The sequence below is a fragment of the Heptranchias perlo genome, chromosome 11, assembly GCF_035084215.1.
Source record: "Heptranchias perlo isolate sHepPer1 chromosome 11, sHepPer1.hap1, whole genome shotgun sequence".
In the NCBI taxonomy this organism is placed as follows: Eukaryota; Metazoa; Chordata; class Chondrichthyes; order Hexanchiformes; family Hexanchidae; genus Heptranchias; species Heptranchias perlo.
In genome coordinates, this window is record NC_090335.1 from 83,007,540 (window position 1) to 83,022,181 (window position 14,642).

At 49.9% G+C, this 14,642-nt stretch overlaps 1 protein-coding gene across 1 annotated transcript in view; it reads right to left on the reverse strand.

The window, feature by feature from the left end:
- Window positions 1-11,862, reverse strand: part of LOC137326871 (stomatin-like) — a 92,076-nt gene extending 80,214 nt beyond the window's left edge. Inside the window, exons 1-3 of the mRNA XM_067992252.1 lie at window positions 11,834-11,862; window positions 8,419-8,534; window positions 8,245-8,333 (exon numbers count right to left, since the gene is read on the reverse strand). Of these exons, the coding sequence (XP_067848353.1) occupies window positions 8,245-8,333; window positions 8,419-8,534; window positions 11,834-11,862 (234 nt within the window). The remainder of the gene's footprint in view (window positions 1-8,244; window positions 8,334-8,418; window positions 8,535-11,833) is intronic.
- Between the last annotated feature and the right edge of the window lie 2,780 nt (window positions 11,863-14,642).

Below are 14,642 nucleotides of genomic sequence, written 5' to 3' on the forward strand. Positions count from 1 at the left end.
CACAATCAGATCAACCATGATCTTACCAAATAGAAGAGCAGGCTCGAGGGGCCGAATGGCCTACTCCTGTTCTTAATTCGTATGTTCGAATGCCATAATGCCTCTTGAGCCTGCTCCACCATTCAATCAAATCATGGCTGATCTTCGACCTCAAGTCCACTTTCCCGCTCGATCCCCATATCCCTTGATTTCCCTAGAGTCCAAAAAATCTATCCATCTCAGCCTTGAATATATTAATTGACTGAGCATCCACAGCCCTCTGGGGTAGAGAATTCCAAAGATTTACAACCCTCTGTGTGAAGAAATTCCTCCTCATCTCAGTCTTGACTGGCCGACCGTTATCCTGCGACTATGCCCCCTTGTTCTAGACTCTCTAGCCAGGGGAAACAACCTCTCAGCATCAACCCTGTCAAGCCCCCTCAGAATCTTACATATTTCAATTAGATCACCTCTCATTCTTCTAAACTCCACAGTATAGGCCCATTCCACTCAACCTCTCTTCATAGGACAACCCTCTCATCCCAGGAATTAATCTAGTGAATCATCGTTGTGCCGCCTCCAAGGCAAGTACATCCTTCCTTAGATAAGGAGACCAAAACTGTACACAGTACTCCAGGTGAGGTCTCACTAAAGCCCTGTACAGCTGTAGTAAGACTTCCTTACCCTTGTCCTCCAACCCCCTTGCAATAAAGACCAACATGCTATTTGCTTTCCCAATTGACTGCCATAACTGCACCACCACTCGCTGTGTGAAGAAGTTTTTCCTCATGTCACTTTTGGTTCTTTTGCCAATCGCCTTAAATCTGTGTCCTCTGATTCTTGACCCTTCCGCCAATGGGAAAAGTTTCTCTCTACCTACTCTGTCCAGACCCTTCATGATTTTGAATCCCTCTATCAAATCTCCTCGCAACCATCTCTGTTCCAAGGAGAACAGCTTCTCCAGTCTATCCACATAACGAAAGTACCTCATCCCTGGAATCATTCTAGTAAATCTCTTCTGCAGCCTTTCTAAGGCCTTCATATCTTTCCAAAAGTGCGGTGCCCAGAACTGGACACAATACTCCAGTTGTGGTCAAACCAGTGTTTTATAAAGGTTTATCATGACTTCCTTGCGTTTATACTCTATGCCTCTATTTTTTAAGCCCAGGATCCCGTTTGCTTTTTTAACTGCATTCTCAACCTGTCCTGCCACCTTCAACGATTTATGCACATAAGAACATAAGAAATAGGAGCAGGAGTAGGCCAATCGGCCCCTCGAGCCTGCTCCGCTAACCCCCAGATCTCTCTGTTCCTGTACCCCTTTTAGAGTTGTGCCATCTAGTTTATATTGCCACTCCTCGTTCTTCCTACTGAAATATATCACACTGCGTTTTTCTGCGTTAAATTTCATCTGCCACGTGTCCGCCCATTCCACCAGCCTGTCTATATCCTCTTGAAGTCTATCACTATCCTCCTCACTGTTCACTACCCTTCCAAGTTTTGTGTCATCTGCAAATTTTGAAATTGTGCCCTGTACACCCAGGTCCAAGTCATTAATATATATCAAGAAAAGCAGTGGTCCCAGCACCGACCCCTGGGGAACACCACTGTACACCTCCCTCCAGTCCGAAAAACAACCGTTCACCACTACTCTCTGTTTTCTGTCACTTAGCCAATTCTATATCCATGCAGCTACTGTCCCTTTTATTCCATGGGTTTCAATGTTGATGATAAGCATATTATGCGGCACTTTATCAAACACCTTTTGAAAATCCATTTACACCACATCAACTGCATTGCCCTCATCGACCCTCTCTGTTACCTTGTTGTTGTTGAGTCAAGAATGCTGCCTTTGATTTACGAAGATATAGTTTGGTTCACTGCCCTCAAGTGCAGTCAGTGTTATCAGCACATTAGTTTTATTCACTGCATTTGCATTCCTCAGAACCGGAATGGTTATTGCCAGCTGATGACCGAGTGTCATCGGCCTGTGTGTTCTTTGTTGGAGGCATTCTTCAGTATTACAGGGTGTGACAGAAATAGAACTGTGTACATGGTTTCTCAGACTTTCCCTACAGTTTTAAATTGCAGTTTTAATCACCCGAGTACAGAGATACAAGACTAGTCACCCAGAGGCCAGGACTAATAAATAGAATTTACAGCACAGAGACAGGCCATTCGGCCCAACGGGTCCATGCCGGTGTTTATGATCCACACGAGCCTCCTCCCTCCCTTCTTCATCTCAATCCTTTTATTCCTTTCTCCCTCATGTGTTTTTCTAGCTTCCCCTTAAATGCATCTTTGCTATTTGCCTCAACTACTCCTTGTGGTAGCGAGTTCCACATTCTAACCACTCTTTGGGTAAAGAAGTTTCTCCTCAATTCTCTATTGGATTTATTAGTGACTATCTTATATTTATGGCCCCTAGTTTTGGACTCCCCCACAAGTGAAAACATCCTTCCTACGTCCACCCTATCAAACACATTCATAATTTTTAAGACCTCTATCAGGTCACACCTCATCCTTCTCTTTTCTAGAGAAAAGAGCCCCCGCCTGTTCAGTCTTTCCTCGTTATGACCCCTCAGTTGTAATCCAGAGAATGTGACTTCAAGATTGAATTCAGTTTAAAACATCTAGAAATAAAAATCTGGAATCAGTAAAAGTGACCATGAAGTTGTCAGGTTGTCGTAAAATCCCAACTGGTTCGCTAATCTCCTTGTAGGGAAGGAAGCCTGCCGTCCTTACCCGGTCTGGGCCTACACGTGACTCCAGACTAACACCTGCCGTCCTTACCCGGTCTGGGCCGAGATGTGACTCCAGTTCCGCACCAGCGCGGTTGACTCTTAACCGCACTCTGAAGAGGAGCTAGCAAGCCCCTCAGTTGTACCAAACCGCTACCAGTGGTTTAAGAAGGCGGCCCACCACCACCTTATCATGGGTATTCTGCAGCGAGTGACTCACCTCCTGACTCCCCAAAGCCTTTCCACCATCTACAAGACACAAGTCAGGAGTGTGATGGAATACTCTCTACTTGTCTGGGTGAGTGCAGCTCCAACAACACTCAAGAAGCTCAACACCATCCAGGACAAAGCAGCCCGCTTGACTGGCACCCCATCCACCACCCTAAACATTCACTCCCTTCACCACCGGCGCAGTGGCTGCAGTGTGTACCATCCACAGGATGCACTGCAGCAACTCGCCAAGGCTTCTTCGACCCAGAACCTCCCAAACCCGCAACCTCTACCACCTAGAAGGACAAGAGCAACAGGTACATGGGAACAACACCACCTGCACGTTCCCCTCCAAGTCACACACCATCCCGACTTGGAAATATATCGCCGTTCCTTCATCGTCGCTGGGTCAAAATCCTGGAACTCCCTTCCTAACAGCACTGTGGGAGAACCTTCACCACACGGACTGCAGCGGTTCAAGGCGGCGGCTCACCACCACCTTCTCAAGGGCAATTAGGGATGGGCAATAAATGCCGGCCTCGCCAGCGACGCCCACATCCCATGAACGAATAAAAAAGGCGGCAATTAGAGTGGGAGGATCCACAGAGCCGTTGGGCCGAACGTGCCTGTAGATTCTATAGGCGGCATTTTAACCAACTCCCCACCCGGTGGGAATATTCCCAATGTGTTTCCAACCCCTATCCCCACCACCACTTTAAATAGCCAGAAATCAGGCACAGGAAGGTGGTGTGGTGATGGTGTTCCCGCAGCAGTTTCGTACAACGGACTGTCTTACTAGGCCGCTTTAGAGGGCAGTTAAGAGTTATTGGAGGATAATCTTGACTTTGTGCGCTAGTGTAAATGGGGTAACAGCAAATCGGCAGCCTGTTTGACATCCTTCCCTTTTTTTCCGTTGACTTCAATAGAAACAAAAATGGGCAGAGATGTGAAAACAGGCGGCTGGATCCCATGCACACGTTTTACATAGTCGCACAATGTCAAAATTACTCCGAACCACGTTGGAGTCACATAGGTCCAGACAGAGTGAGGAGAGCAAATTTCTTTCCCTAAAGGGACGAGTGAACCTGTTGGCCTTTTCTGACAATCCGACAGCTTCATGGTCACTTTTACTGAGACCAGCTTTTTTTTTTTATTCGTTCACGGGATGTGGGCGTCGCTGGCAAGGCCGGCAGTTATTGCCCATCCCTAATTGCCCTCGAGAAGGTGGTGGTGAGCCGCCTTCTTGAACCGCTGCAGTCCGTGTGGTGACGGTTCTCCCACAGTGCTGTTAGGAAGGGAGTTCCAGGATTTTGACCCAGCGACAATGAAGGAACGGCGATATATTTCCAAGTCGGGATGGTGTATGACTTGGAGGGGAACGTGCAGGTGGTGTTGTTCCCATGCGCCTGCTGCCCTTGTCCTTCTAGGTGGTAGAGGTCGCGGGTTTGGGAGGTGCTGTCGAAGAAGCCTTGGCGAGTTGCTGCAGTGCATCCTGTGGATGGTGCACACTGCAGCCACAGTGCGCCGGTGGTGAAGGGAGTGAATGTTTAGGGTGGTGGATGGGGTGCCAATCAAGCGGGCTGCTTTATCTTGGATGGTGTCGAGCTTCTTGAGTGTTGTTGGAGCTGCACTCATCCAGGCAAGTGGAGAGTATTCCATCACACTCCTGACTTGTGCCTTGTAGATGGTGGAAAGGCTTTGGGGAGTCAGGAGGTGAGTCACTCGCCGCAGAATACCCAGCCTCTGACCTGCTCTCGTAGCCACGGTATTTATATGGCTGGTCCAGTTAAGTTTCTGGTCAATGGTGACCCCCAGGGTGTTGATGGTGGGGGATTCGGTGATGGTAATGCCGTTGAATGTCAAGGGGAGGTGGTTAGACTCTCTCTTGTTGGAGATGGTCATTGCCTGGCACTTATCTGGCGTGAATGTTACTTGCCACTTATGAGCCCAAGCCTGGATGTTGTCCAGGTCTTGCTGCATGCAGGCTCGGACTGCTTCATTATCTGAGGGGTTGCGAATGGAACTGAACACTGTGCAGTCATCAGCAAACATCCCCATTTCTGACCTTATGATGGAGGGAAGGTCATTGATGAAGCAGCTGAAGATGGTTGGGCCTTGGACACTGCCCTGAGGAACTCCTGCAGCAATGCCCTGGGGCTGAGATGATTGGCCTCCAACAACCACTACCATCTTCCTTTGTGCAAGGTATGACTCCAGCCTCTGGAGAGTTTTCCCCCTGATTTCCATTGACTTCAATTTTACTAGGGCTCCTTGGTGCCACACTCGGTCAAATGCTGCCTTGATGTCAAGGGCAGTCACTCTCACCTCACCTCTGGAATTCAGCTCTTTTGTCCATGTTTGGACCAAGGCTGTAATGAGGTCTGGAGCCGAGTGGTCCTGGCGGAACCCAAACTGAGCATCGGTGAGCAGGTTATTGGTGAGTAAGTGCCGCTTGATAGCACTGTCGACGACACCTTCCATCACTTTGCTGATGATTGAGAGTAGACTGATGGGGCGGTAATTGGCCGGATTGGATTTGTCCTGCTTTTTGTGGACAGGACATACCTGGGCAATTTTCCACATTGTCGGGTGGATGCCAGTGTTGTAGCTGTACTGGAACAGCTTGGCTAGAGGCGCAGCTAGTTCTGGAGCACAAGTCTTCAGCACTACAGCTGGGATGTTGTCGGGGCCCATAGCCTTTGCTGTATCCAGTGCACTCAGCCGCTTCTTGATATCACGTGGAGTGAATCGAATTGGCCGAAGACTGGCTTCCGTGATGGTGGGGATATCGGGAGGAGGCTGAGATGGATTATCCACTCGGCACTTCTGGCTGAAGATGGTTGCAAACGCTTCAGCCTTGTCTTTTGCACTCACGTGCTGGACTCCGCCATCATTGAGAATGGGGATGTTTGCAGAGCCTCCTCCTCCCGTTAGTTGTTTAATTTATTTATGGTGCAACTCCGAAAATTGATCAAACAAAATCATTTTTTTACTCTATAAAACAGGGGAGTACTTCAAAAACAATGGTCAGAAAATATGCACTGGCTGACTGTTTGGTCTTTAGTTTTAATTTGTGTGAGTTCTTGTTTACAGCTCAGACTTCTCCACTAGGCGAAAAGAACAATCCCTTGTTCCACAGTGAAGTGAAATCTGCATAGTCATGAAGAAAGACTTGCATTTATATAATGGCCTTCTTATGTCAACACACTTCACATACAATCATTTACTTTAAAATGAGATTGATTGGTGTTGCATCGAATTACATAGAATTTACAGCACAGAAACAGGCCATTGTGCCCAACAGGTCCATGCTGGCATTTATGCTCCACACAAACCTCCTCCCACCCCTCTGCATCTCACCCTATCAGCATAACAACAACAACTATGAGGGGCATAGATAAGGTAGATAGTCAAAATCTTTTCCCAAAGGTAGGGGAGTCTATAACGAGGGGGCATAGATTTAAGGTGAGAGGGGAGAGATACAAAAGGGTCCAGAGGGGCAATTTTTTCACTCAAAGGGTGGTGAGTGTCTGGAACGAGCTGCCAGAGGCAGTAGTAGAGGCGGGTACAATTTTGTCTTTTAAAAAGCATTTGGACAGTTACATGGGTAAGATGGGTTTTGAGGGATATGGGCCAAGTGCAGGCAATTGGGACTAGCTTAGTGGTATAAACTGGGCGACATGGACATGTTGGGCCGAAGGGCCTGTTTCCATGTTGTAAACTTCTATGATTCTATGATTCTATGATTCTAACCTGCATTTATTTTGTGCCTTTAACGCAGTAAAACGTCCCAAGGTGTTTCACAGGAGCGATTATCAAACAAAATTTGACACCGAGTCACATAAGGAGATATTAGGACAGGTGACCAAAAGCTTGGTCAAAGAGGTAGGTTTTAAGGAGCGTCTTAAAGGAGGAGAGAGAGGGAGAGAGGGAGAGAGGTTTAGGGAGGGAATTCCAGAGCTTAGGGCCGAGGCAGCTGAAGGCACGGCCGCCAATGGTGGAGTGATGGAAATTGGGGATGTGCAAGAGGCCAGAATTGGAGGAGCGCAGAGATCTCGGAGGGTTGTAGGGCTGGAGGAGGTTTCAGAGATAGGGAGGGGCGAGGCCATGGAGGGATTTAAACAACAAGCCCCCACCCCCCCCACACACTCCAGACCCCCCCCCCCCACACACACTCCAGACCCCCCCCCCCCCCCCACACACACTCCAGACCCCCCCCCCCCCCCACACACACTCCAGACCCCCCCCCCCCCCCACACACACTCCAGACCCCCCCCCCCCCCCCACACACACTCCAGACCCCCCCCCCCCCACACACACTCCAGACCCCCCCCCCCCCACACACACACTCCAGACCCCCCCCCCCCCACACACACTCCAGACCCCCCCCCCCCACACACACTCCAGACCCCCCCCCCCCCCACACACACTCCAGACCCCCCCCCCCCACACACACACTCCAGACCCCCCCCCCCCCACACACACTCCAGACCCCCCCCCCCCACACACACTCCAGACCCCCCCCCCCCACACACACTCCAGACCCCCCCCCCCACACACACACACTCCAGACCCCCCCCCCCCCCACACACACTCCAGACCCCCCCCCCCCCACACACACTCCAGACCCCCCCCCCCCTCAGTGCGGGCTATTGAAGCAAATCATTTTTAAATAAGAGAGTCCACATGTCACAAGCCGGAGTGAGACACCAGCCGGCGCCTCACTCACTCAGCGCCTCCATCACCCAGCTCCTCACTCAGCTCCTCACTCACCCAGCTCCTCCCTCACTCAGCTCCTCACTCACCCAGCTCCTCACTCACCCAGCTCCTCACTCAGCTCCTCACTCACCCAGCTCCTCCCTCACTCAGCTCCTCACTCACCCAGCTCCTCACTCACCCAGCTCCTCACTCACTCAGCGCCTCCATCACTCAGCTCCTCACTCACCCAGCTCCTCACTCAGCTCCTCACTCACCCAGCTCCTCACTCAGCTCCTCACTCACCCAGCTCCTCACTCACTCAGCTCCTCACCCAGCTCCTCACTCACTCAGCGCCTCACTCACTCAGCTCCTCACTCAGCGCCTCACTCACCCAGCTCCTCACTCACTCAGCTCCTCACTCAGCGCCTCACTCACCCAGCTCCTCACTCACTCAGCTCCTCACCCAGCTCCTCACTCACTCAGCGCCTCACTCACCCAGCTCCTCACCCAGCTCCTCACTCACTCAGCGCCTCACTCACTCAGCTCCTGGGCTGAGGGGGTCAGGAGCTGAATTTCTAAAAAATTCTTAAAGCTACACAAAAAAAATAAAAATTACCTTTATGCAAAGCCAGATTGAGAGCGGGAAAGTTGCAAGAACGAAGATGAACGAGATGACAATGAGAATCCAACCACAGAATCCAAGCCCTGCAGAGAAAGGTCAGGAGATATTAAAGGGAACGATGCAGGCTCTGGGCTGGGTGTAGTTGCGTTTATTTCTCACTGTGTCTACCTGCAGGGCTGTGCTCTGCGCCTGCCGCCGCCTCCACCCTCGCTGCATTGCACCGCCTTTCCCTCAGCTCCATGTCCAAACTCCTCTCCAGTCCCAGGCTCCAATCTTTCAATCCCCTGAAACACACCAGTGACGATCAATAACAGCAACACATACACCACACACTAACACACTGCCGGCAGGGCTGGGCTCGCCTCCAACTTGCACAATGCACGGATATATCTTCTGCCTTCAGTAGGTTTGCGTGGGTTGCTAAGGAATTGGAGAGGGTTCAAGTCCTTGGGTTTTAATAAACTTTGATTTGTGCAATGCCAAGAGTTTCTTAAAGGGGACCACTGTCCTCTGCTATATACGAGATTTATCAGAAAAAAGAAACTTGCAGTTACAAAAGCACATTTTTTTCTGTTGATTAGCTCTTGGGATGCAGCCAACACTGTCATGCAGGATTAATTGCCTATTTGGGTAACACTCTCGCCTGAGTCAGAAGGTCGTGCGTTCGAGTCCCACTCCAGATATTTGAGTTTATAATCCAGGCTGACAATCCCAGTACAGTACTGAGGGAGTGCTGCTCTGTTGGAGGTGCCGACCTTCAGATGCGACGTTAAACCAAGACCCCATTTTCCTTCTCAGGTGGACATTAAAGATCCCATGGCCACTATTTGTAGGAAGTCTGTAGTGTCGCGACAGTAGCTGGGGGTTCCCTGTACGATGGGTTTCAGGATGCCCTCGACGTATCCAGAGAGGTTCTCACACAGGGTTCCGTTGCCTGATACGATAGGACGTCCGGGTGTGTTGGCTTTGTGTATCTTTGGGACGCAGTAGAAGGCTCCCACGCGGGGAGTACGTGGGATGAGAGCGCGTAGGATGCTTTGAAGGTCTGGATCGAAGGTCTTGATCAGTTTGTTGAGCTGGTGGGTGTGTTTTTTGGTCCACCACCAAAATGGACCCCATCGGTCTCGCGGCGGACACAGAGGAATTCATCAGGAGAATGAGGCTCCGGGAATTCTTCCACAAATCCCAAGATTTCAGCAGCGAACCCAATGAGACAATCAACGATCCGGAACAGCAGACGGAGGGATCCGCGGTACAGCAACCGAAGAAGAAAGAGTCAAATTGGACCCCTCCGGAGGGTCGCTGCCCTAAGCTTGACATGTGTGCTCAAGCTGTCAGGAGATGCGTCAACACCAGATTCATCAGCCGCACTCACAAGACAGTCCAGAATGTCACCCGAGCACAACGCAACGCCATCGACGCTCTCAAGACCAACCGCAACATCGTCATCAAACCAGCGGACAAAGGAGGAGCCATCGTCATACAGAACAGAATGGACTATTGCAAAGAAGCATACCGACAACTGGACAACCAGAAACACTACAGACGGTTACCCGCAGATCCGACCAAAGAACACACCCACCAGCTCAACAAACTGATCAAGACCTTCAATCCAGACCTTCAAAGCATCCTTCGCACTCTCATCCCACGTACTCCCCAGCATGGGAGACTTCTACTGCCTCCCAAAGATACACAAAGCCAACACACCCGGACGTCCTATCGTATCAGGCAACGGAACCCTGTGTGAGAACCTCTCTGGATACGTCGAGGGCATCCTGAAACCCATCGTACAGGGAACCCCCAGCTTCTGTCGCGACACTACAGACTTCCTACAAAAACACAGCACCCACGGACCAGTTGAACCAGGAACACTTCTCACCACGATGGACGTCTCGGCACTCTACACCAGTATCCCCCACGATGACGGCATCGCTGCGACAGCATCAATACTCAACACCAACAACAGCCAATCTCCATACGCCATCCTACAACTCATCCGCTTCATCCTGGATCACAATGTCTTCACCTTCGATAACCAGTTCTTTACCCAAACACACGGAACAGGCATGGGGACCAAATTCGCACCCCAATACGCCAACATTTTCATGCACAAGTTCGAGCACGACTTCTTCACTGCACAGGACCTCCAACCAACGCTATACACCAGATACATCGACGACATTTTCTTCCTATGGACCCACGGCGAAGAATCACTGAAGAGACTACACGATGACATCAACAAGTTCCATCCCACCATCAAACTCACCATGGACTGCTCCTCAGAATCGGTTTCTTTCTTGGACACATGAATCTCCATCAAAGACGGGCACCTCAGCACCTCACTCTACCGCAAGCCCACGGACAACCTCACGATGCTCCACTTTTCCAGCTTCCACCCTAACCACGTCAAAGAGGCCATCCCCTATGGACAGGCCTTGCGAATGTACAGGATTTGCTCAGATGAGGAGGAATGCGATGGACACCTACAGACGCTGAAAGCCGCCCTCGTAAGAACGGGATATGACGCTCGACTTGTCGATCGACAGTTCCGACGGGCCACAGCGAAAAATCGCATAGACCTCCTCAGAAGACAAACACGGGACACAACCAACAGAGTACCCTTCGTCGTCCAGTACTTCCCCGGAGCGGAGAAACTACGCCATGTTCTTCGCAGCCTTCAACATGTCATCGATGACGACGAACACCTCGCTAAGGCCATCCCCACACCTCCACTACTCGCCTTCAAACAGCCACCCAACCTCAAACAGACCATCGTTCGCAGCAAATTACCCAGCTTTCAGGAGAACAGCGTCCACGACACCACACAACCCTGCCACGGCAACCTCTGCAAGATATGACAGATCATCGACACAGATACCACCATCACACGAGAGGACACCACCCACCAGGTACATGGTTCATACTCCTGTGACTCGGCCAACGTTGTCTACCTCATACGTTGAAGGAAAGGATGCCCCAGAGCACGGTACATTGGCGAGACCATGCAGACACTGCGACAACGGATGAACGGACACCGTGCAACAATCGCCAGACAGGAGGGTTCCCTCCCAGTCGGGGAACACTTCAGCAGTCATGGACATTCAGCCACCGATCTTCGGGTAAGCATTCTCCAAGGCGGCCTTCGAGACACACGACAACGCAAAATCGTCGAGCAGAAATTGATAGCCAAGTTCCGCACCCATGAGGACGACCTCAACATGTCACGCTACTTGTAACCCCACCAGTGAAAAAAAAGTTATCTGTTTTTAATGCAACTGGTCATTCTATCTCTTTCTCTGCCATTCGGGGGTGTCTCTCTCTCTGTCTTTGTGTTGTGACCGTTTGTGTATTCAGTAGTCTTGTATGTAATGTTTCCCTGTCTGAACACCATTCAAGTCCTTTGATTACTTTGATAACGGGCAGTTGGAAAGATTATCTGTAATCATCAGGCATTGTTCTCTGACTATATATGCTATACCTTTATGGAATCCTACACTCACCTGATGAAGGAGGAAGCCTCCGAAAGCTTGTGATTTTCAAATAAAACTGTTGGACTATAACCTGGTGTTGTAAGACTCCTTACATTTGTCCACCCCAGTACATCACCGGCATCTCCACAAAATGAAAATGGAGGAAGGCAAAGAGAAGGATGACTGAAAGATTGGATACTTTGCAGTACTGGAGATGCTTCTGGAATCCAGGAAAGCTTCTTTGCTGCTGAATATTAATATCTTGCAGGAAATCTCATGGAATCTTCCAGCAATAACCTCTTCAGATTCGCCAATTATTCTTATGACGGTATTGTCAAAAGACAGTGACTGCTCAGCAAGATTTACTGGGTGAGATTTATCTTGCTCAACAAGCCTTTTCCTTTAGGACTGGAAGTCATTGCTTTTTCCCTTTGTAATCAAGATTCCTCTGCTGCAATTGTTTCACAGACACGTCTCCCGGCTGTGAGCTGCTCTTGAAATGAAAGATTGAGGGGTGATCTAATTGAGGTGTTTAAGATGATTAAAGGATTTGATAGGGTGGATAGAGAGAAACTATTTCCTCTGGTGGGGGGAGTCCAGAACAAGGGGGCAGAACCTTAAAATTAGAGCCAGGCCGTTCAGGGGTGATGTCAGGAAGCACTTCTTCACACAAAGGGGAGTGGAAATCTGGAACTCTCTCCCCCCAAAAAGCTGATGAGGCCGGGGGTCAATTGGAAATTTCAAAACTGAGATTGATGGATTTTTGTTGGGTGAGGGGATTAAGAGTTATGGAACCAAGGCAGGCAGATGGAGTTAAGATACAGATCAGCCATGATCTAATTGAATGGGGGAACAGTCTTTGGGGGCTGAATGGCCTCCTCCTGTTCCTAAGCAAATATCTTCCCACAAACGATAGCAGTTCTTCTGACTGTTTATTTTTTGTTCCAATTTCCTCCCCTCGTCCACTGAGTGGGGGATGGTTATACCAAAGATGGCCACCCTCCAATACCTCGCCCAAGGAATCATCCTTCACCTACGAGCCTTGAGACTGAATGCCAGCCGGTGATTCAACCATGACGGACATAATGGCTGATCCTGTCCTCTCTTGTCATCCACAGACGTGAACGATCCACTGGATCGCAATCAGGTGCAGGGACCCTGGCTGAGCTCCCACCCTCTCCCAATCCCAGGAGTGCTCAAAGCCAATGGTTGCATCACTAGAGTGCCAGCCGTGGCTCAGTGGGCAGCACTCTCGCCTCTGAGTCAGAAGGTCTTGGGTTCATAGTCCCATTCTAGGGACTTGAGTACAAAATCCAGGCCAACAATCCAGTACAGTACTGAGGGAGTGCTGCACTGTCGGAGGGTCAGTACTGAGGGAGTGCTGCACTATCGGAGGGTCAGTACTGAGGGAGTGCTGCACTATCGGAGGGTCAGTACTGAGGGAGTGCTGCACTGTCGGAGGGTCAGTACTGAGGGAGTGCTGCACTGTCGGAGGGTCAGTACTGAGGGAGTGCTGCACTATCGGAGGGTCAGTACTGAGGGAGTGCTGCACTGTCGGAGGGTCAGTACTGAGGGAGCGCTGCACTGTCAGAGGGTCAGTACTGAGGGAGCGCTGCACTGTCGGAGGGTCAATACTGAGGGAGTGCTGCACTATCGGAGGGTCACTACTGAGGGAGTGCTGCACTGTCGGAGGGTCACTACTGAGGGAGTGCTGCACTGTCAGAGGGTCAGTATTGAGGAAGTGCTAAGAACATAAGAAATAGGAGCAGGAGTAGGCCATAGGGCCCCTCGAGCCTGCTCCGCCATTCAATCAGATGATGGCTGATCTTCGACCTCCAACTCCACTTTTCTGCCCAATCTGCATATCCCTTCATTCCCCTAGAGTCCAAAAATCTATCCATCTCAGCCTTGAATATATTCAATGACTCAGCATCCACAGCCCTCTGGGGTAGAGAATTCCAAAGATTCACAACCCTCTGCGTGAAGAAATTCCTCCTCATCTCAGTCTTGAATGGCCGACCCGTTATCCGGCAACCATGCCCCCTAGTTCTGGGCTCTCAGCATCTGCCCTGTCAAGGCCCCTCAGAATCAAATATGTTTCAATGAGATCACCTCTCATTCTTCTAAACTCCAGAGAGTATAGGCCCATTCTACTCAACCTCTTTTCATAGGACAACCCTCTCAACCCAGGAATTAATCTAGTGAACCTTCGTTGCACCGCCTCGAAGGCAAGTATATCCTTCCTTAGATAAGACGACCAAAACTGTACGCAGGACTCCAGGTGAGATCTCAGTGAAGCCCTGTACAACTATAGTAAGACTTCCTTTCTCTTGTACTCCAACCCCCTTGCAATAAAGGCCAACATGCCATTTGCTTTCCTAATTGCTTGCCGTACCTGCATAGCAACTTTTTGTGTTTCTTGTACAAGGACACCCAAGTCTGTCTGAACACCAACATTTAATAGTTTCTCACCATTTAAAAATATTCTGTTTTTCTATTCTTCCTACCAAAGTGAATAACCTCACATTTTCACATTATACTCCATCTACCACCTTCTTGTCCACTCACTTAACCTGTCTATATCCCTTCGCAGACTCTTTGTGTCCTCCTCACAGCTTACTTTCCCACCTAGCTTTGTGTCGTCAGCAAACTTGGATACATTGCACTCGGTCCCTTCATCCAAGTCATTGATATAGATTGTAAATAGCTGAGGCCCAAGCACCAATCCTTGCAGCACCCCACTAGTTACAGCCTGCCAACCTGAAAATGTCCAGTTTATCCCCACTCTCTGTTTTCTGTCCGTTAACCAATCCTCTATCCATGATAATATATTACCCCCAACCCCATGAGCCCTTACCTTGTGTGTGGCAATTTATCGAATGCCTTTTGAAAATCTAAATACACTACATCCACAAGTTCCCC